General features: G+C 47.2%; 1 protein-coding gene across 6 annotated transcripts in view; it reads right to left on the bottom strand.

Annotated features, from left to right (window-relative positions):
• The window catches only part of NEXMIF (neurite extension and migration factor), a 139388-nt gene extending 130943 nt beyond the window's left edge, over nt 1–8445 (bottom strand). Inside the window, exon 1 of one of the 6 annotated variants that reach the window (XM_083797701.1) lies at nt 8292–8445. Coding sequence is in view for 1 of the 6 variants with exons in the window: in XM_083797689.1 (XP_083653815.1) it covers nt 8292–8368 (77 nt within the window). In the remaining 5 variants the exon portion in view is untranslated. Of the gene's footprint in view, nt 1–7989; nt 8106–8291 lie in introns of those variants that run through there. The other 5 variants (XM_083797689.1, XM_083797688.1, XM_083797681.1 and 2 more) reach the window with 5 other exon arrangements.
• Between the last annotated feature and the right edge of the window lie 14002 nt (nt 8446–22447).

Below are 22447 nucleotides of genomic sequence, written 5' to 3'. Positions count from 1 at the left end.
CTGGTTTCAGACACCGCTAAGCCCGTGAACTTTCCTTTAACTCGCATTAAACTGATACAACTTTTAATTAAAAAAGTAATTTTGAAAAATTGCTTGTGCAGTGTGTAAGGTGATGTTCAGACAGCATCACTGATCCCCAGAGTTCTGCAGCCTTGAGTTTAATAAACTGAATTTTCAAAAGTAAACACAGCTTGCATCAAGCACAAGCCCTTCTATTCCAGGCCAGCCTTCCTCACGCACCCCTCTGCAGCGGGCAGAGGCGGCTTGCACCATGGGGGTTCAACCCCAGGGGTGCTATCAGGGTGCTCAGCCCTCACCACTGCCCACTGCCTCCATCCCATGGGGATGCCAAGAAGCAGGAATTCACACCCGAGAGCATGTAACCCTGCCACCAGCTGGGTTAGCACACTCCAGCCTTCGATGGCTGTCGCTTGGTATTTATTTTGCCTCGTGCTTTATTTCCCGCAGCAGGCGATCTAGCAGAGGGGGAAGGCAAAGGGGAGAACAAAACCAAAACAAAAACCAAACTGGGATATGTTGCTGTAGGCAGAAGCAAGGCAAAATCGTTCTCTGGTTTCCTTCTGCTTGCTTTTATAACTGTTCACCTGCTCTTGCTGGCAGAGGCTTTTTAATGGAACCGTTTGACTCATCTCCAACGCGTCAGGAGTTGGGACGTCGATGCTGACATCCCACTGTCCTGTACACGAGGCTCCGCAGCCCCTTGGCCGATGGTGAGCGCCTCCACACAACCAGGACAGGCGAGCCTCAGAAAGCAAACATGTTGAGAAGCAGCACGCGCTGCGCTGATCCGAAACAGCAGGCATTTGGTTGTTAAGTCAATGTTATTAAATATAAATACAGCGTTTACCACTTTCATCTTTGCTTACTTGCATTGCTGCTACTGCAAAGCTTCCAAGGTCATTAGAAATGTCAAACGGGGATGGTGGCGTTACCTCCTCTTGCCTGTTCCACCAGGAAATTGTAGGGTTGCATGTGACTTCTTCCGGCCAGCAAAACCCCGTATAGTTCCTCATGTATTTCTTCAGTCAAAGAAAGCAGCTTCAAAGGTTTTGTTGTCCAGTGCAATAACACGAACACTTTAATGCTCAGCAACGCCCAGTGACGCATTTCATTCCTGTGTCCCTCAGCTCTAAGCACGACTTCCGCTTACCCAGTGAGACTGAGCTTTGCCAACACCTTATTTCATTAAACGGACATTCAGATTTGGTCTCAGTTCCACAAGATACTTAAGCATCTGCCCAAACACGATGTGTGCAAATACTTCAGTGAGGTCTGATTTTAGGCTATCTGGCAACACATACAACAAACTCCAGAAGATACAACACTACTTCTTTATCTGAAGAGCTCTACTCTGCAGATCAGCCTTTCAGAGCTGTGCTAGTTTCAGCTGTAACAAGCTCTTCACACTTTTTGTAACTAATGGGCTCCACATATTCATCTCCAAAGAGATAAATTCCCTTCCTCCCTTTCCCTTTTAAATAAGCCAGGCAACATTACAAAAAATAACATCTGTGCCACAGTTATGCAAGAAGCAGCATGATCACCATTAAGCTGCGCACTACAAAAATAGCTGATTTTTTTTTTTTAATGAACAAAGGTTCACCTTTAAGCCTTGGGATCAGAGAGGTTTTCAGTGCCACCTCTGTTCCTTGCTTACACTAAGCTACCTGCTCTGCTGCCCCTCCTTGTTGCCGACATGATGGGGAGTTCGAACACAGGTGGTACGAACAGCACGGACGGACTGATTCTGGCCGGAAAGGGCTTAAACATGCAGTAAGAAGAGGAAGAATCCCCAAAGTGTTGTTAGTACGTGTATACGTTTTATTGGAGTATGCAAACAGCATTATATATTTTCTTGCAACGCTTAGCAAGCCTTCTCTTTTCATAAATATAGGTCAGCAGAGCTAAACTCTGTTTTTGCCTCAACTCCCACTTTAAATGCATAAAGAATTAGATTTTTAGGGAGCAGAATGAAAGAAATGGTCTATTTCATGCTATTATGTACCCAGCCAAGGATCCCAAAGGGTTTGTTTGGGCTTTAAAAACAAAACAAAAAACCCTTGGCATTTGTCAGGCTAAAACCATTTTTCTTTGGTCTTTGCACAACCATCCTTCCCAGATTTGAATAAATAACATCAAACAAATTCCCCTGAATTCCATTACCATGGCATGCGCAGAAGTTGCTGAAGGACGCAGAGCAAGGCAGGGGCACATCCGATGGCAGAGGAGGAAGGGGGGCATCCTGCACCACCCCACGTCCCACCGCTGCCTCAGCACCCGTAACGCCGAAGCACGGAGCTGTCCAAGGAGCCGCGAAGATCGCGCTCAGCAGCTAAAACACCGCAGGGTGTTGCTCTGCCCATAAACACCTTGGGGCATACTGAAAGGTACCAACTAGACCGTGAGCTACTCGGTAGTTTTGTGCCTCTGCTCTTCATGGACTCACACTTGCAAATTCACGTGAGATTCCAGCTGGCCCCTGCAGTAAAGGGCCACGTCCCACCACATACAACCTAATACCGTGTCCTTAAATCCTCCTCCTCCCCACCACCGCACTCGCTGGTCCCTGGCTCTCCTGGCTGCTGAGGACCAGGTTGGGATGCCCCAAGGCAATGGCTGCACGTGGGTCTTCTGCTTCCTGCCACCACCGGGGCCAGCTGGGGCACCTGGGAAGCTCACCCACGGCCCCTCTGAAGTCGCCCAGATCCAGCCTTTGGGAGGGGAGAGGAAATCCTTTGCCCTGAGCGTGCCGGCAGGTGGCACAGATGGAGGTGAGCGCTGCAAACAAGGGAGGAAGGACAGATGTTGCTAACGAGGGGGAAAAAACTGATGGAGGGACTGGGATAGCACAGCTAACGCGTTAATCAGAAATTGCTAATTCCATCCCTCCCTCCTACACGCCGGTAACCACCAAAGAGCCAACACGGCTGTCACAAACCGACAAGGTGCTCGCTGTGCCCAGTAGCCACCTCGCCTCCCGAGGGGCAAACCCAGCCCCAGGCCTGATGGCCACAAAGCATCGGGTCCTGGACCCACACGGCTATTAGCCTGGTACTCTACACGTGCACAAACCCCAAACCAAAGGTAAATCCAAGCTGCCAGCTCGCGCTACCTGACGGAGCGATGAATTCTGAGCCAACCAACTCAAGGCCATCAGAAAATTCACCCTTTCAAACCAGAGACCTCTTGTGAACACAGCGGGCTGCCCAGCCTGCTGCTCCCATGCAGAAAGGCTGGTGTTACAGCAGCTAAGACGAGGAAAGGGCCAGCTCAAACAGAGAAAGAAAGCAGGGAAAGAATTAGTTCAAATTAAAGAAAGAAGCAGGCACAATAAACAAAAACGCTTTTGCTGCAGTACCGACTCCCCATCAGACGATGAGCTACCCAGACAAATACGACAATTAAGTCAGCGAAGGTTACTGGGTTAGGACAAATTATGCTTTCTGCAGGAGGTTTCAGCTGATGGTTTCTCCGCATTTGCCGTGCCCGACTGGGTTACCCACGTAGCTTCCCTGCTCCAGCTGAACTTGCAGGCACCAGGGCCAGTGATGGTCCTAAACGCGCCCTGAACCCAGTGCTGCTCGTCAGCCCGCTGCGCTCTCGCAGCGACGTTCAGCTGATGTATCTCAAAACCAATACATCACACCCACCCACAAAGGGTCCGTGACGAGCCGCCGCACGGACAGGTGATTTTGATGTACTGGATATCCTTGGATAGACATAAACAAACCACAGGAAATTACCGCAAGTCACTCCCTACAGAGGCAGCAGGGTCACGAAGATCGGGGTTTGCTTGTTTGCTTTAATATGAACTGAAAAATTGTGGTCAGCGGCAGGCTTTCCCTTCTCATGTTCCCAAAAATTCCACCCACCCCTCCACGTTAAAGGCACCTACTGAGCCAACCTGCTCATGCAATGTCTGAAAAATGTGTTTTTTCTTCACAAAAGTATTCATAGCTAAAACAACCCCTCTCCCCACCAGTCTCGTTCACAGAACCAAGAAGAACCCAAATTATTCCACACCCTACAGGGGGAACATGGGTAACGCCCGGTCCGCAGAGCGCAGTCAGAGCCTGGGTCTGCAGCCAAAGAGTGGGAAATTGGGACCAGTGCAATGGACGGGAAAGAACTTTTTTTTATATATATATATATATATAAAACTTATAGTTTCAGCTAAAATACTAAAAATTAAAGAAGAGCTTCAGTGGCACTTCTGAAGAATGAAAAAAAGGCTTTGGAAGCTTTAGATTTGAAGCTTCACAAGCTTCTTATGAAAAATGCAAGCTTTGAAAAACTTCTGAAGATTTAATGTTCTTACTTTGGGCTCTCCTACTGCCAACGAACTATGGATGCTGTAACTAATAAAAAATAATTAATGTCAATAAACAGGCTTTTCAGAAGGCCTCAGCTTCTCTTCTCCATCAAAGACACAAGCCATTCAGCGGTACGTTATGCTGGAAACAAAATCCATGGGGCCCCCCTCCTCCCTATGCCCAGTTCTTCTGCCCTAAGACTTGCCATCAAAACCTCTCCTGGATACTTTCTAAGTGCAAGGAAAGGAATCAAGACTTGTTTTTCTCAGCACCCAGCTCCAAAGGCAGCCCCCACACCCCTAGAAAGGGTAAGGGTGTTTCGGAGAGGCGTTAGAAATGGCTCAGTGCACGAAGCAAGCCGGAGCAGTGCCAGGCCTCGTGGTCCGGCGTACCACGGTCACACCAAAGGGCAAGAGCAGAAAAGCTGGGAAAGAAGATCAACCCGAAACCTCTAGTGACACATCCACCCATACTCTGAAGGCACGGCACAAACAAAATTTATTAAAAGAAGAGAGAGAGAAATACAGGATCAGTGAAAGAAGCAATTAGGCAGCAGAATTTTCTATCACGGGAGGCTATCGAGATGAGAGCTTGGATAAATTAGGCATTTTGTAATAAAAAAGAGTTCCAGAGCTTTGTTAAAACCACACAGGACTGCGGGTGTGAGCCCGGGCTGCCGGGCACCAACCACCTCCCGCACCCGGCAGGGTGGGAAGGAAACCAAGCCCCGGCCCCGCGCTCACCCCACCTGAGAGGGACGCCAGAATGCCTCCTGTATACAAGAAATTCTCCAGATTTAAAGTTTTAACACGAGCTAACAAATGCCAGGGATGAAAGAAATCCCGGGATGAAAGATCTCCATGACACCTGCTTTGAATAAAAAGGCACCGCTGCAAAAATATCAGAGACCTGCTGGTCTGGAGCCTTTGCTCCACGCCATTCCCCAGACGTCAATTTGGGAGAGATGTGCACAAAAGCGGCGTTACACAGATTACACGCTATTCCCCGCAAACAAAATCTACCCGGCACCGCTGCCTCGCTGCCCAAAGCACTGCAGAACCAAAGCCACCTCCTCCGTGAGGGGACGTGGTTAGGGATTTAGGGATAAGGCACGCGGCCGCGTTCATCGCCGCCTTGCGTGGCTCCTTCCAATGCCTTCGCTGCAGCTCGGCTTTACCGGACACCCCCAAAACCCTAAAAGCCAGGGCTGTGAAACCAACAATGCCAACACTTGGGCACAACAGTGGGGTGGTTTATCCCGAATTTGTGCATCCTTCAGACAAAATCCATGCCCAGCACATGGATGCTTAAACCAAGCAACTGCCTCTGGTGTTCCTAACCTCACCGCTCAGCTCGCAGCACCGGGATGCAACCACTACGGGACGTCCACACCACGAGGGCACGCAGGAGCCTTCACCAAATGTACTTGGTTTTACACGACACACCTTGTCTGCTCGCTGACCACCTGCCCGGATGCCCAGGTAGCGATGAGAAAGCCAACGCAAACTGCGCTAGCAGGACACAAAGACTCAGCACCAAAAGAAAGGCACAACCCTCGCCCAGGTGAGGAGACAGGGTCTGGCACATCTCAGGTGGATTGCATCGAAATTATTTTGCTCCCAACTCTCAGAATATCTTTCTGTGAACGCCCTCACAGAACAAAAAGTGCTGTTATTGAGAGACAACAGTGATTCTGCTGCATTTGATGCTCACTCCACCTGCCTCGCCAGGCCAAGCACAAAGCCGGCGACCACAGCGTCCATGCGGGACTCGGGCGAAGCCCGGAGCTCGCGCCGCTCTCCTCCCCGAGGAAAAGAGTATTTCCCAACATTGCCTGTGACAGGGCACAAACTTTAAGGGGACCATTCGCTGGGGAAATCAGCGCGGCTGGAATGGAGACGTTATTGCTCTGGCCACGACGGGCAAGGTGGGTTATCTGAGACGCGCTGCTGCCCTACCCGCTGGTGTCGTGTCCTACACCTGGGCTGCCAGCCCGAGCCGCGCTCCTTTGTCTGGCGATACTTCCTCCCCAGGCCTCCTCCCGGTTTTGCAAACTCGTCCAAGTCTTTTCAACACAGAAAGGGAGAAGATACACCAAAAACATCCACAAGACATCGCCCCCTCAGAAGGAGGACCCCACCAAAACACCGCCCTACGCAGCCGCGCTCGCCGACAACCACCCGGCCACAATTTTCTCCCCTTTTCTATTCCGCCCCCCGCCCATCTAAAAGACTTCTCACTGACCATCTGCAAGGGGAGACGGAGCTCTACTCCAAAAGACAGCAAGCACAAAAAAAAAGGAAAGACGAAAACGCCCAAAGGCCCCCCCGCGCCCCCTGAAGCAGAACGAGGGGCAGGGGGAGGGAGGGGAGACGCGGGCCGGAGGCTCCCCTTCGCTGCCCGCCTTTCATTTCTGCTGAGCACTCGGACTGGCTCCCTTTATTCGCAGCCGGATACGCGCTTTCAAAGATACTGTACTACTGTGTAGGCCGACCGGGGGACTCTCTTTTTTTCCCTTAGTTAGAGCTTTTGGGAAAATAATTATTCACCAGCACCGCCGTCGCAAACGGAGAGAGCCAAATCAATGCAGCTTTGTACGGGCCGCCGCCAGCGCAGAGCCCAGCGCCGGGGACCCGCAGGCACTGCCCAAGGCCCGCGGCACCGCTCCGCCCTGCGCCCACCCTCCCCGCGGGCTTCACGCGCTCCGACAGCGACATCCGAAAACACACGGCCAGGCTTTAGCCCCTTGAAAGGAAAAAAAAAATAAAATAATAACAATAATAGTAATAACCATCATAGCGTAAAGCGTTGGTGCAGAGCAGGTTTATTCGCCGAACAGGTTGATTTATGTAGCGGACTCGAGGCGCATCCAAACCTACTACGGGCTTACATAATTGCCATCCGTTTCACGGGTCCGGTCCTTTTGTCAAATATTTATTTACCAGAAGTGGTTCGCCAGCAATCGCCGTTGCAGCCCCGTAGCTGCACGGCGCCCGGCGCGGGGTGCCAGCCGGCAGCTGGGGGCTGCCTTTGTGTTTTGGGGGGGTTGGGGGGTGATGGGTTTTGGTTTATTTTTTTTTTTCCCCATAATTTCTGTGGCGCTCTGCGAGCCGGCGGCCTGTGGGGCTGGGGATGGAAAGGAAAGGATGGGAAATGGAAAGGAGGGAAGGGAAAGGGAAGGGAAAGGAGGAGAAGGGAAAGGAAAGGATGGGGAAGGGAAGGGAAGGGATGGGGAAGGCATGGGGAAGGGAAGGGAAGGGAAGGGAAGGGAAGGGAAGGGAAGGGAAGGGAAGGGAAGGGAAGGGAAGGGAAGGGAAGGGAAGGGAAGGGAAGGGAAGGGAAGGGAAGGGAAGGGAAGGGAAGGGAAGGGAAGGGGCCGGCCAGATGGCTCATTATCCTCCCGGCAGCCGCATTCAGGAGGGCTAGCAGACAATGAGGCGGGTTTCATCCTGCCCCCCGCTGCCCCCTTCCCCTTCCCCCCCGCGCCGGGGGCCGCTCCCCAGCCCTCCCTTCCCCGCAGGCCCCGCGCGGTGCGGGCAGGCCGCGGCGGCGGCGCCCCCAGCCCCCTCCTTCCTCCCCCTCCGCCCTCCTCCTCCTCCTCCTCCCCGGGGGTCTCTCCCCCTTCTCGCCCCCCCCCCCCCACCCCGGGACTCACCTCAGCGCCGGGCCCGCGAGGGAGGAGGCGGCGGCGGCTCCTCAGGGCCCGGCGGCGGCCGCGTCCCCCCCCGCCGCCCCTCTCAGCGCCGCTCCATGCGCGCAGGTGGAGGCGCCCGCCCCTTCCCTCCCCCTCCCTCCCCACCCTTCCCCTCCCCGCTCGGCCGCCGCCATTGTTCCCCCGGCCGCGGGGCCGCGCGGCGCGTCCCCGCGGCCCCTCACGGAGGGCTCGGGAGCGCGCGTGGCGGGCGGGGAAGGACAGGGCGGGACGGGACGGGACAGGGCGGGACGGGGCGGCCTCACCTGGTGGTGTCCGTGCCGCCGCCGCCTCCTCCGGGCCCCGCTGCAGCCGCCGGGGCCCCGCCGGGGAGGGGCAGCATCGCCGCCCGCCGCCGCTCCGCACCGCGGCGGGGCCGCTGTGGAGAGGGAGAGGAGGGAGGAGAGGGAGGGAAGGAGGGAGATGGAGGGGGGGAGGGACCCGGCCCCGCCGCCCCCCCCCGCACGCCCCCGCCGCCGCTGAGGGGAGCGGGCGGAGCGGGGAAGGCGGCGGCGCCCCGTCAGTGAGGGGGGAGAAAGTTTTGGCTGCCGATCACAAAGCCCCGGCCCCCACCCCCACCCCCCTCCCGTCAAGGGAGGAGAAAGTTAAAGGTGATAAAGCCACTGTAGAAATAAAGCAAGCTTTAAGCGCGGCTACGGGAAAGGGAGATGGGTGTGAGCCCGCCGGGTTGGGCACAGGGTACTGGGATGTAGGTGTAAGCACTGCTGGTACAAGCGGGCACCTGTGGCTTACACAAAATACCGCTTTTCCACCTGGGAAACAGGCCAAAAAGTTGCTTTAGGTTTAAGTCAGAGTATCACCTGGACGTTATCCTGTGTAACATGCTCTAGGTGGTCCTGCTCTGCTCTTCTGAGGTCCCCTCCAACCTCAGCCGCTCTGGGATTCCATAAGTTAAAATATCAAGCACTGGCCTCGCTCCCAAGAGATGGGGCACACACGCAGGAACGAACAGGAACAGTGCGGCTCCTCGCACTCAGCACCCTCCACCCCAACCCAGCCCCACACCCCGAGCAATAAACCGCTCTTTTTCCTCAGTAGCAGCGGTGCCCGGGCTGTGCCATGCTCTGTGTACAAACACACGGCTCGTTCCTGCTGCTCCTACTCAAAGCACCGTGCCCTGGTGTAGAGGAGGTGAGCGGTGAGCGATGGTACTAGGGCCAGGGAGCAAGCCCTAAGCCAAGCAGCAGCACCACCCCACCCTACTCAGTCACGCTTCTCCCCTCCAGCATCAGCCCGCTGCTGTGGAAGGTGCAGAGGTCAGCCCCTGCAGCTTTGCACATCTCTACTCTCTACTATAATACCATATTTAATTTCACCCCATGTTATTTTCTTGACAGAAAGATTAAAGTGATATAAGTGAGTAATTAGGGTAAGGTGAGACAGTGACGGTGCATCTGGCAGCACTCAGTAAAATAAACACACTTCAGATGGTGTTCATTACCTGCTTGGCACATTTCAAAATACCCCAAGCTCGGGGCAGGTTTTGTTCTCAGCCACACCTGGGGCAGTGCTGTTGGAGCTGTTACCTTCAGAAATGCCCCCAAAGGCACCCCACAATGCCAGGATGAGGGTGGCTGGAAGCACTGAGGCACTGACGTGCACCCATCAGACCTCCCCACCTCCTCCTGAGGGCTTTGGGAAGGAAAGCACAGCGGTACTGTGCGCGGGGACATCCATCGGCAGTACCTAACCGCCTCCGTAAGGTTAGATGCAAGGGTGGGAAGAGCCTTTGTGGACATGGAAAGATACGTTCAATTAAACAAGCGTTGCACCTGGATCCAGTTTAGAAGAGAACAACAACAACAGGTATTTAAGTGCCTTCCTTTCTCGAGAACACAAACATAAGGCTTGCTTAAAGGTTATCATTGTAGCTGTGGCACAGTATAGCACAGTATAATGTCTTTAGTTTCCTGCACGCTACTCATTTAGGGTACTTCCTTTACAGAACTACCATAATATCAGTCCATCAGCAGCACAGAATTCTGCACAGCATCTTGGGCAATCTTAAAAATTAACAGTCTGTGCACTGTGATCTTTTTATGTACTGCCACAAACACGTGCAAAATGCGCTGGCTTGATGGAAGTGCAGCTACCCACCTCAGCTGGTGGATATTAAATTTCCAGACTGTCAAATAAGAGACTTGCAGGTTTAAGAACAAGGTGCTGAGAAAACTCCTATTGGCAGGAAGAGATCAACAAAACCCTGAGTGAGGAGAGATTGCAATGCCATCCGCCGCCTCGCTCTGCCCTGCCACACACCCTCATTGCTTTCCTGACCTCCCCAGTACAGTGCAGCTGCAACGTGCATTGCAATCATTCACTACAACCTGTAAGACGGAGCAGATCAGACATTTACATCTGTCCCATCCTCCCAGCTGTCTTCAGACAAAATCCTTGTGCCCAGGCACGTATGTATGCCTTCAGCCAACGCTTGCTTGTCTGCTTCCTAGGAAGCAGGAGTTAAGAGTCCATGATAGCAGAACCCCGATTATGGTAACAGGCCAGATTCACACAACAGAGCCACAGCTTCTCCCCCGTGTGTGACCCACATGCCTGGTGGGGATCTGGAAGGAAGGAGAGAACGTGGGAGGGTGCGAACAGAGTGGAGAAGACGTGCTGCACCAGACCTACTTGTGCTGGGTGAGACAGCCCTAACACCGCAGCGCTTCCCAAACCACATGGAGGCCCCCTGCACTGCATGGTGCCCACCACATCTGACAGACCCTAATGCTGCCAGCACCGCAAGCAAGGCGTCTGAGAGGTCTGTTATCCTGAGGCAATTGTCTGAAAAAGTTCTGTTTTGGGGATGGAGCCAGGGAACTGCCTGATGAGGAGACAACATCAGATCTCCATCTACAAACTGCTGCATGAAGGAAGGATTTTTATGCCATTACGAGCAGAAAAGCGACTGGAACTGCAGGCACTCCATGCAGCAGGGGGCTTCAACTCAGGCAAGCAAGGGAGTCACCCTATCTCCTCCTTTCTCTGGTCCTGATGTGTGATTCAAACCTGACTGTATGCTGTGGGAAACAATTCTGAGCCTGCAAACAGTGATTCACTCTTACTGAGGCTGAAGCAATTCCTGAAGAACAAAGCTGGGATTATGAACCGCCAGATACTGAATTTCTCCTTGACTGTCACACCTGGCAAGCCTTAGAGCTCTATCAAAAACCTCTGAAATGCTACCCTAAGCAGTCTCTCGTTATGTACTCCATCAGTTGCAGAAAGACTCACCCAACACTCCCCAGTCTTTTTGCATATCCCTTCCAGTGTGCTGTCTAAGAGGAGCTGGAGAAACATGTTGCTGTTTAGTCCGTACCTTCTCTTCACTCTGACTGGTGATGTTTCAGAAACACTGAGAAAAAAGAAACTCAAGGCTGTTGCTGACCTCTCCGGGCAAGGCAAATTTCTGCTGTGCTTGACAGAACTGTGGAAGGAAAGTGAGGAGGGTCCCAGATTAGTTGTCCAGTCTTCTCCATTCCTTGCTATGTTCCTTGTTCCATGAGTTAAACCTCTCCACCCCTAGAAAGCAAGCCTTCATTGCAACTCCCATCACAAGGCTAAAAAACACATCCATATTCACGTCAGAAAGTTCCAGCAGATAAATATCCCATGGTGGAATACATTAAAACTGTGTTTCTAATAGGCTCTGATCCCCAAAATTAGTCCACACCCATTTCTCTCTTTTTTTTTTCCCCCAAACATCCCTCCTGACACTTCAACTTTAAATTTAAAATCTTTGTTCAAATTGTACATTTATCTTACCAGGCTTCCGTGGCCAAACACCTGATTATTGGTGGTTTCTGAACAGGAGGAAATAAAAGCATACATTTGTGCCTTGGCCAAGATGAATACTCTGCAGACAGAAGGCTCTGTGTTCTTTCATTTCCTTGGCAGGACTAACAACCTTGGCCATTTTAGGGGAGGCTACTGTACTAGCAGGAAAAGAGAAAAAAAAACAACCCAGCAACAACAAAAAAGGTTTAAGAATGGTCTGGTGTATTTGCAGTAAGCCAGAGCACACTGGCTAGACAAAAAAAAAAAGCACACTGGTTACAAAAAATCTGGAGAAGGCAAAAGGATCAGGATACATACAAGAAAAAAAAAGATGAAAGAGTGAATAACTCTGAATGCTCAATAACACTGAACAACAGTTTGAGACAGCACAACCAACTGCAGCAGCAGAGCTGTTGATCAATTTGCCTCTTGGATAGCCCCCAAGCTGAAACCCCCAATTCCACATCACCACCAGGGAGCCGGTCTCTTTTGCACTCCTACATCCTTTAGCCACTGATGAACGAATGGACGAACACGAGATATAGTGGATAGAAGTTGGCTCCTCTGGCTTAAAGCTTCTGGATTTCTGCACAGAATTTCTGCTCGTGCACCAAGCCCAACACACCCTGCGCTCACTGAACTTACTGCTCAGGCATCGATCCTTGTGCCAGCACGTCTGGAAAGAATCAGACTTGCTGGGGATTCACAATGGATTTGATCAACTCAGAGGCAGTAAATCTAGTGAACCAGATGATGCGGGTCGCCTCTGCTACGTGTGCTGGACCAACGAACTGCATAGGCAGTAGATGCTCCTGGATATTCCACAGGCCAAACCTAGCCACTGCTTTGGCCAAGCTGCCACGCATCTAAAAATCCTGGATGAGCACAGCAGAGTTGAAAGAGCTGGCGAGAATTCTTTGCCAACAGATGGAAACAAAAATTTTATTTAGCCTTGTCATCTTTCATGTTATGCTGTCGTCTCTGTTTGGGGTGGGCTGCGTGGAAACAGAAGTTAAGTCCTGTTCATTTCTGTTGGAGTTGTCACTTGTAGTATTCTAATAAATAATTTGATTTCTTTAGGAAACATTAAGCTCCCTGTGCCTGGAGGCACCTTATACTTCACGCTCTTGCTTCAAGTATAGAGGATGTTCCAGTAGTGAATGGATTCTTAACAGCAGAGCTCATGAAAATGGTTGCTCTTCTTGCAGACAGAGCAGCAGTGCAACATGGCCACATAGGTCTTGCCATCCCAGTTGCTGCTTGGCCCATCTACAACAGCAAATCCAACCCAAGAGAAACTTGTAAAAGTGAATTCATCTTTCCAGCAAGTGTCCTCTAAAATGAATATTCATGAAAATGCTCCCTTCCTCTGAACCTAACTAAACATCCTTCCACTGTTTTCCTGAAACACCGAAGGCTTAAGTTCCACGAGTCACCTTGCAGCTCATCTTTGCATCAGCCTAGAGAATCACTGAACTTGGCTCTCACCTCATTTAAGCCCCATCTAATTATGAAACTTAACTACAGTCAAACAACAGTTTTGCTGCATATGCAAGTCTCGTTATATTTTGATGTGGGAAGAGACAGGAGGAAAAACTTTTTTTTTTAAACGTTCAAGCACTTATACGGGACTCGAGTGATGTGTAAAAGATCGAGTCCTCTCCAATATATTTAAATTCAAAAAGCTTTTTCTTGTGTATCTTGGATGCATCTACATCTACCTGAACTGAAAGGTATAAATCCTGGTGGGTTTCGTGCTTATTTTTCTTCAGTACTGTAGTTTGTGAACTACAAGAACAGCAGTTTCATTAGCATGCATTAACCAGTGACTTGCGCATTACTGCTGCTGTCTCCAATCAAGGAATCATTTATGGAAAACAAGGGCACAGGGAACAAGATGCTTTGGCAGCTTTAAGATTATATGCCCAAAGCTTTATACCCCTCTGTCTTATATTTTTATGTTAAAGTATCATGAGATATTACCATATTTTTCATTATTATTTGTGGCACTAAATACTGCAGCACACAGTGCCAGATGGCTAATATTCAGAATAAAAATAATGCAAGGCCAATCTTAGAAAGACTCAATGAGAATGCGACAGCATGTATTCATCCTACTTTCCTAATGCGCACAGCTAAAATATTAACAGACTTAAAATCTGTTTTTTCCAATTTGGAAGAACAGCATATTATAGAACTATATGTATGCATATATACAACTAAGTAAGCATGTATAAAAATTTACATGTCTTTCAATTTTATTTGTGTGTTTCAAGGATCTTAACACAATACATAAGCACACCTTCTTTCACCATTTGTAAGGTTATTTTGCCAGTAAGGAAAAGCAAATAGTTTTGAAATACATTAGTAATATAAGCAAAAACCTTTTCCCAGAGACTGTTATTGGTATTTTTTTTTTTTAATATATAAACAGCTTGAGTCCTAAACTTAACCAGATGGAAACGTGCCTACAAAGAGTTGGCTCCAATTCAGAAGAGACTGACAGCCAATAGATGAGCCAATTTAGACCATCGTATGCCAAAAATGGTCAATCATGTTATCTTATGTGTGACTCTACCCTGGCAGATGCCAACTCTATCCAAATGACTTTAAGCATCTTTTTGGAAGACAGGATTATTTTACACACACTTAAAAACATCATAATAATGCTTGATTTTTCTGGAAATATTCCACTTAGTTTCAGCATTTTCACAAGAGATTTTTATTAATTTATTTTAAGGATAAGTCTTTTTTTTTATACAGCTTCCTACCAGAAAAAAAAATGCTTTCCAATCCAACAAAGACTGATTAAAAAACTAAACTGCAGTTCAGTGAGAGTCCCCTATTTATTTTAATATTAATAAAAGGAAAGGCTTATACCTGTACAAACTGATTTAGCTTCTCTCTCCAGGCAAAACATTTACTTTTGAAAACAAAAAACCAACAGTAAGTATAGATTAAGTGTGCTTCATGTTACCCTCATCATCTCCCCCCAAAATAAAGACTAAAGTTAAAATTAAAGGACATTTTTATAGTGAAAGTTTTTTTTTTTTTGTAACTCAATTTCTTAGGGAATTATTATTTTTACCTTCTAAGAAGGAATATTGAAGGTATGCTGCTAATCTGCCTCAGACTGCAACAGGAAAGGATCTCTTCCTCTGTCTCCACTGTAACATTTACATTCCCCCTCTAGGGAATGTAGTGCTTGTATGGTTACTTTTTTCCTCTCCTTCTTGTACCTAATTTAAATAAAAATAGTAAAAGGGAGAAAAAGACTTATTCAGTCATTAGTCTGTCCTAACAGCATAGGACAGTTCAATTAATTCTCCAACGCATCACATAACCTGTATTTAAGCCCTGAATCTGCTTTCAGCTTGGTCTCTGTTTCAATTTGGTCTGATTTTTTGCTTCATGCTAAAGCCCTAGGAGGTCTCAGGTGATGAGATTTCTATCCATTAGATTGAAAGCTACAGAAACCAATGTAAACACTTAGTAGATCATCTTCTTTCACAGGACACTTTGCAAGGCCACATTTAAAAAGATTAATGTCTTCAAATCTGTTGTTTCCCCAGAGAACAATGCAAGCTTTTCCTCCAAAGAGGAGGGCAGCCGTTCTGCTAGACAGCTTGTAGTTTGGGTGTCTTCCTGAAAATCATGTGCAAAGTTGCAATTTCATTTTCCATTTGTACAGCAGGTAATTGCACTGCCTGTGTGAAGTAACCTTACCTCATCTGGCAAAAGGGAGTCAAGGCAATTAATCTATAGGATTTTATACCAAGGTCTCAATTTCCAACCTTTATTCATAGAACCTTTTGTGATAACAGTGATAACTGAGACTTTGAGGTCCATGGACACTAAACATTTAGAAAGGTTTGGACATCTGCCGTATAGGGCAAATACACATTCTCAGTCGTTCCTGCTTCTCTTCAAAAACACGGCAGCAACACACAGAGCTCAGCTGCAGATATTGACTTTGCACTTGAGGCAACTCCAATTGTTGGAGGTTGTTCCAATTGTTGGAGTTGTTCAAGGTGTTTGGTCACCTTGAACGTGCACACTCCCTGGTCATGCAACCTACAGTCTGTGGCTGATGAAAAGTCCAGGGTGTAGGTAACAGAACCCTGCTCGCATCATGCTTTTCCCTAACTAGTCCTTGCTAGTTTGTGGATTATAAACCTTCTAGTACCTTGGCAGCACACTGGGCTCCACTCTACAATCATTTTAAGATGCTCCTCCTAATTCTTATGGAGCTATAGAACTCCTGGCACTTTTAGGAACAGGCCACGACATCAAAGAGCACAATCTGCTGCACTCTGATCACAAAGATCACTTTCCAATCTGCACCAGAGAGCAGATTCAAGGTGACTCATTCAATAGGATCAATGATGCTCTGTCCCAGTCTGACCCAAGCCTGCTGAGAAGGTATGGAGCCCTTGGAAAGAACCACAAACCGCTGGAGAAGCTCTTGGGGAAAAAACAGAAAGCTCAATGATTTTCTTTTTTTAATCACTTGGGCTGATTTTGTTTTAAAATAATTAGTTCATTTCCTGTGTTTATGAACAGCTAGTCAATGGGTAAAGAGATATTAGTCAGCCACAACCAGGCTGATCACAGCTTTTTTTTCCTGTTGCGGATTATAAACATCTGGTCAAACAACATCAAGAGGCTTAGAGAGTGCCAAGGGCTTCCTTCACATATTCACTATCTTTATCAATAGCTGTTGCCCACCTCTGTTGTATGATCTCTGACTCACAAACTCTGGCGGTAACAGTTGGATGATTCAGCAAGTACACATTTTTTCTGAGGCCATGTTCTTTTTTTGCACCTATTTTAGAGAAGAGCACCATCTCAATTCAGTTGGCTACATTGCCACTACCTGGTAAATCAATGCTTTCTGCAGCTTCTGTGCAGCTACTCCAACAGCTCTTCAAACAGGTTCAGTAATGACAACTTTAGAACAAGTGTGCATTAAAACAAGTTGATGTTGCCTTCAAAATAAATCATAGAGGAAGCCTTGTTCCGCTGCCAGGAAGCATATACTTCAGTCACAGGGCATAACAAACTAATCTAGCAAGGAATCTTTTCTGGTAGAAAGTCACAGTTCTTCTACTTAATTGGCCACAGTTACGCATCTTGCAATTTCAGGACCTTCTACATGGAGATGGCGTATGTGCACCTGTGAGCTTACATCTCTAACACTGCCCATTTCATTTTAAATCGTCACCAAGTTGCTTTGAACCATGAAGCCATTAAGCCTGCCTTCACTTCCCATGTAGATAGCACTGGTCATGTCAAAACACTCAACTGCAGGGACTCCATGAAGTTCCTCTCCTCTTGTGTTCTCCACAAAGTTCACAGGCTAACTATTTTCACATCATTATCTCCTGCAGTCAGAGAGAAATAATCTGTTGAGTAACTACTTTTTAATCTGTCTCAAGCATTAAGAATGTGCTGTGGTCATTTACATAGAGATTCACCCAAATGACAACATGGGTCCAAGAAGACGACTTTCTGCTCCCACTCTGGGACACAGCCACCCCATTTCCACAGCCACTTGCATCTCACTACAGCCAACAGGGACAAAAAACAAGTGCTTAACAGATGCCACACACAGTTTACAGACTGTCACAGCTTTCCAACATTCTCTAGTTGATTGTTATTACAAGATTCCCCATAAGCCACCATCAAGCAATGCAGCCCCTTATTCTGCTCATCATGTTCTGACTGATGATGTGAGCTGTCAGACCAAACTCAAAGTTGTCAAACAGCTAAAATTGGCAGATTTAGTAAAATAACATTTCTTTGAGCAAAGTACTTAAGAGATGTATCCGGTGGAACTTAAGGACTAAGCAAGTCTGCACAGTTTGCTGGTTAGAACAGGATCTGCGTAGGACAGCTCAAAGGCCAGTAAAGCAGCTTTGGTCTAAATCAGAGATGGCTATTAGAGATGAGCTTGTATTTACATTGAATGAATTTCCACCAAGACTTGGATATCTGAGACTGAAAACATAGCCACTTGTAGGATTTGCTTTTCTAGACACCTATTAGAATCACATGGACACTTATCTGCGAGAACTGGACTGCTTTCCAGTAGACTAAACAGCTAGAAAGCTTGGGGCCTTAAATTAAAACAACACAAAATCCACAAAATAATCAATATAAAACACTTTTTGTGAGCTTCTGGAGCTGATCGTCCATTGAGAAGTAGTGAGAACAGAAGGGAAATACAGCAAACAAGCCTTATTTGCATTTGACTTGCTGTAAATTACTTTTATGCTATTTATACTAGGTAATCTTCTTAATTTTGCAGTCTGCCTTCAGTCGTTTCTTGTTCCTCCTTTCATTAACTGTGGTCTCTGTGTTTGTATTTAGTACACATGCATGCACACAGGGCTTGATGGTGAGGCATGACGGCCTTTTCTGTATGAATTCGGAGTCAAGAGTATTACATGTGATCTGCATACACATCTACAAAAAGATATAAAATATTTTAAACATACCACTCCAGTGCATACTGTACGCAAGGCAAGCATTACAGGCTGTGGTGCAGAGAAACACTTTCCAGATTGTGGCTGAGAGCTGTTGCATCATGGAAGCATCCAGCCAAGTCTGACCAAATTATGGTAACTCACATGCAAACCTACGACATGAAATTCACAAGGGGAGCTTTAGAAATCTTACCTACAGCCACGTTTTGCTACAAAATATTTAGTGATTTGAGAATCTAACACCCGTTGGAAATTCCAGCTGCTGATTCTGCTGGTAGCACAGCTCAGGCAAAATCAGATGCTTTTAAAACCATCCTAATGTTTTGCATGCTGCTGGCATGCACAGGAATCCTCCTCTTTAGCGACAGGTAACTCTTGCCCATGCTGAGATTCAGCAGGTGAAGTTTCAGAATTGTACATTTGGTGCAGGAAGGCTTTGACAGGCTGCAGATTTCAAGCACCAAAAAATTCCAGGGGACTGACACGAAAGCACAAGGCTGATGGGAAATAAATTCTGAGAGACAAAGGCACAGCACCCAAACGTGCAGTTCAACAGCCAGGCGTGCTCTTTGCAGCAGCTCTGAGCAGCAGCACAGGGTCCTATCAAGCACTGATTTTCGGTGGACATGCAAAATCAAAGTGCAAAGTCATCATCTCCGCACTGAGAACTGTGTGTGCATAGCACTCTCTGCAAAGTTATCTCCAGCCATTTTGGAAGTCCTGCTACATAACACGATCGCACACCGACGCTACTGAAAATTAAATGCCTGTAAAACCCAAATATTACATAAAACACCGGACAAAAGACAGCACCGAGAAAGCTGGTGCCAGCTTCCTCATATTTCAGGCTACTCGCCCGCCCAAATTGGAGAAAAGCAGACACTGTGGCAGAGCGTGACAGCAGCATTTTGTAAAGCAAACCTCTCCCCACAAGAGAGCTGCTACACGAGAGGTCCAAAGGTGGCACAAGGGCCTTCATTGTGCAGCGCCCCATCCCACCGAGGTCACCTGGTAAGTTCCTTTGAAAGCCAGCACTCTTCCACAGCACACTAGGGAAAAAGCCCAGCTCTGAGAGAGGAACTGGTAATGTCTCCTCAGGCTTACAGACAGAAAATATTTTAGGGAGAATCACAGGAAAATCATAGTTGAGCTGGGGGGAAGGGGAGGGAGAAGAGACAACGCAGCAAAGTAAGGTAATGCTTAAGGAGAAGCTACAAGAAAAACTCCTGCAAGCAGCCCCTGTTAGGTGAGGCCAAGATCAGCATTAAAAGCTTGCAGTTAAGGGATTGATTTTAGAGCTCTTTCTCCCCACCACCCCCCCGATACCACCTGAATTTCTCTTCCTGTGCCATTTATATTTAAATACTGTGAAGCATTGTAAAAAAAAAAAAGTCATCACATTGTACAACTTAGGGCCATCATTTATTTTTGCCCTAGAAGCTTAAGGAACACTGTTTGCTATGGCGAGTGCCATTTTCAGTAACGTCTATTGCGGTCACCTATGGTGCGCACACAGCACACCACTGAACATGAATCGATGCCCTCCACACCCCCAAAAGTAAACGTCAGGTGTTCCACAATACAATTTTTCAGGTTCCTAATCTTTTAAAATTCTTCCCAGCCTCCACCTTAAACAAGTCTCAGATATATACACATGCTTTCTACTTCACAGATGCATGGAAGGCCAAATTCAACCATTTAAAAGTCTAAACTCTGCCAGGATATTTCTCTTGTTAATGCTACAGATATTTGTGACACCTACTATGCAACCTCTGGGACAGCTAGACAAGTTCACTTGACATTCACCTACTTCATACATCAGCTTCCTGACATAGTAGTAAAATATTACTTCTAAGGTTTTAGTTGTTTTGCTTAACTTGCTACCATTTATTAAACTGTTCCTTGGAACAACTTTCCAGCTGAGACTGCAGGATTGTCATAAGACTCGACCTGGTGCGTATTTTTCTGGTCCAAACACCCCAAACCCATTACCACCCAATCCCCACACAAGCTTTGAAATAAACCCGTGTGAACTTTGCACAGCGTAGATGTAACAACTCCAGCCTAAAATACTTTTGTTTTGTGCTCTTTCCCCTCCCTTGTATCCTGTTAAATATCCTAGATTACTTGAATCACATAACAGCTAAACAGCATCAACAACCCCTTGCCCCTCATCACCTTTTACAAATTCTGCAAATGCTGTTTTTTTAAACCAGAAAACATTCCCTGGTTTTCATGGTAAATAGGCTCAACCTTCTTCAAAAGCCAGGACCTTTTTCAAATCACTGAAGAAATAAAGATTTTTTACATCCCTGTGTAAAAACACAAGCATATATTAATAAAAACAATAAAATATTTCATTAAAAAAAATCATCTTTTCAACCTCTACATTTCGAAACATTTATTGGGGCTTGCACAAGGCCAGTAAAATCCTCAGATGACACTTGTAGAGCACTTTACAACGCATTCAAAGGACATAACACAAGCTGATATACGGTGTTCCAGCCTGTTTCTTCTTCTCCATAATGAAATGGAAAAAATTCTCTTCTTCCCCCCCTACTCTCCAGGATAAGTCTGATAGCTTTACAAGACACATTTTAAGTTGGTGTGATATAAACGCTTGACAATTTTATGAAGGGCTACAAAGCATTGAAAACTGGAAATGAAATGTGGGGGAGCTGAGAAGTCACATTAGTCTTTTAACATCAGGGATGCTATTTTAAATTCTGCCCTGAGACACAAGTAAAAATGCTTTTTTATATTTTTTTTCCACTACCATGCAGCTTAGTACAACTGGCACTTCTCATCTGAGAAAGAGACCCTGTGCTGAAACACCGAGTGCCTGTGGTCATGACTCCAGTGCAGCTGTAGGTTGTAGGGAACTCACACAGCAGCTTGGAGAAGTCATAGGTTGAATTATGCACACAAACCATGTCACACCAGTGGCTTGCCAGTGTGATCAGCAATACTGCATCTAACAGAGGGTTGTAGTGGGGCTGAGCAGATGGCCCTGCAGACAGGCACTTTGTGACTGCACACACCAGTGTTTTGGGCTCCCTCCTGACGCATCCCCAGGAGGATATGTAGCAATACTTCCCCTCATGTACACAGCAACATCCAGCAACACTTCCAGGCATTTGGCCAGTGCTTTCCAGGGCCAACCAGGCCCAGCTAGAGAAAACTTTCTTACTTTAAGCGTCACTGATGGGCTCTGGCAGCATCCCGGTGGGAGACAAGACGGATGTGGGGACTGGAACAACCTTAGCCTGCAGACCTCTCCCTGGGGGATCTCTCAGAGTTTCTGTTGGGCTTCCAGGCTGCATAAAGCTCCAGTCTTTTCCCTGAGTTTAGTCTCAACATCTGTGGAAACTGATCAAAAGTCATATAACAGGGATTTAAAATATATTTTTCAGGCACTAACCATCTGAGGATTTTCTTAATAAGAAATCAGGTTTATGCACTAATGTAGCATCCGAATTCTAAAACCTCAGTTCTACAGGACACTAAGATAATGAAATTGTCAGTGGTGAAATTCTGGTTAAGAATACAACCATATGTTAGAGTACTGCCAAATCACTTCAGACAGCTTTTAATCACTATTTCAGAAAAATGCTCTGGCTTCTTCCAAGAAATATGACAAACACATCAGCATGCAGTTACGAAAGCATCCGGCTGCCATCAGATCTCCTGTCCTGTGTGCTGGCCGAAACTGTAATTTCCAGCAGAATTCAGGATGGAAGGTAAGGAAGAGTGTTTGGATGCTCGACTAACCAAAACACATGTCACAATAAATGTTTTACTGGGAAACAGTAGATAATCGATAGAATACTGAATTGTCACTTCTGCAACCATTGTGGGAACGCAGATGGGATGTTAAATGAGCACGGTAACCTCAAAATGATTCCTAATTTATGTGAAGATTAGAAAATGCTAGATTTGTAATTACTGTTTTCCTTGATGCACACATGCAACTCAAATTAGCACGAATAGAAGTTATACGTATATATGAAAAAAAACATACTCCCATTATAGCTCTTTCTCCTCAAAAATTAATGACTTTTTTGTCAGTAAGCATTTATAGAGTATTCCTGCACAGTACCACTGAAAGATTTAAAGAAAAGCAAATGAACCTTTAG

Source organism: Anser anser (assembly GCF_964211835.1).
Source record: "Anser anser genome assembly, chromosome: 13".
NCBI classification, from domain to species: domain Eukaryota; kingdom Metazoa; phylum Chordata; class Aves; order Anseriformes; family Anatidae; genus Anser; species Anser anser.
The sequence above is the reverse complement of the archived record's forward strand: the minus strand, read 5'-3'. Positions and strand labels throughout refer to the sequence as shown.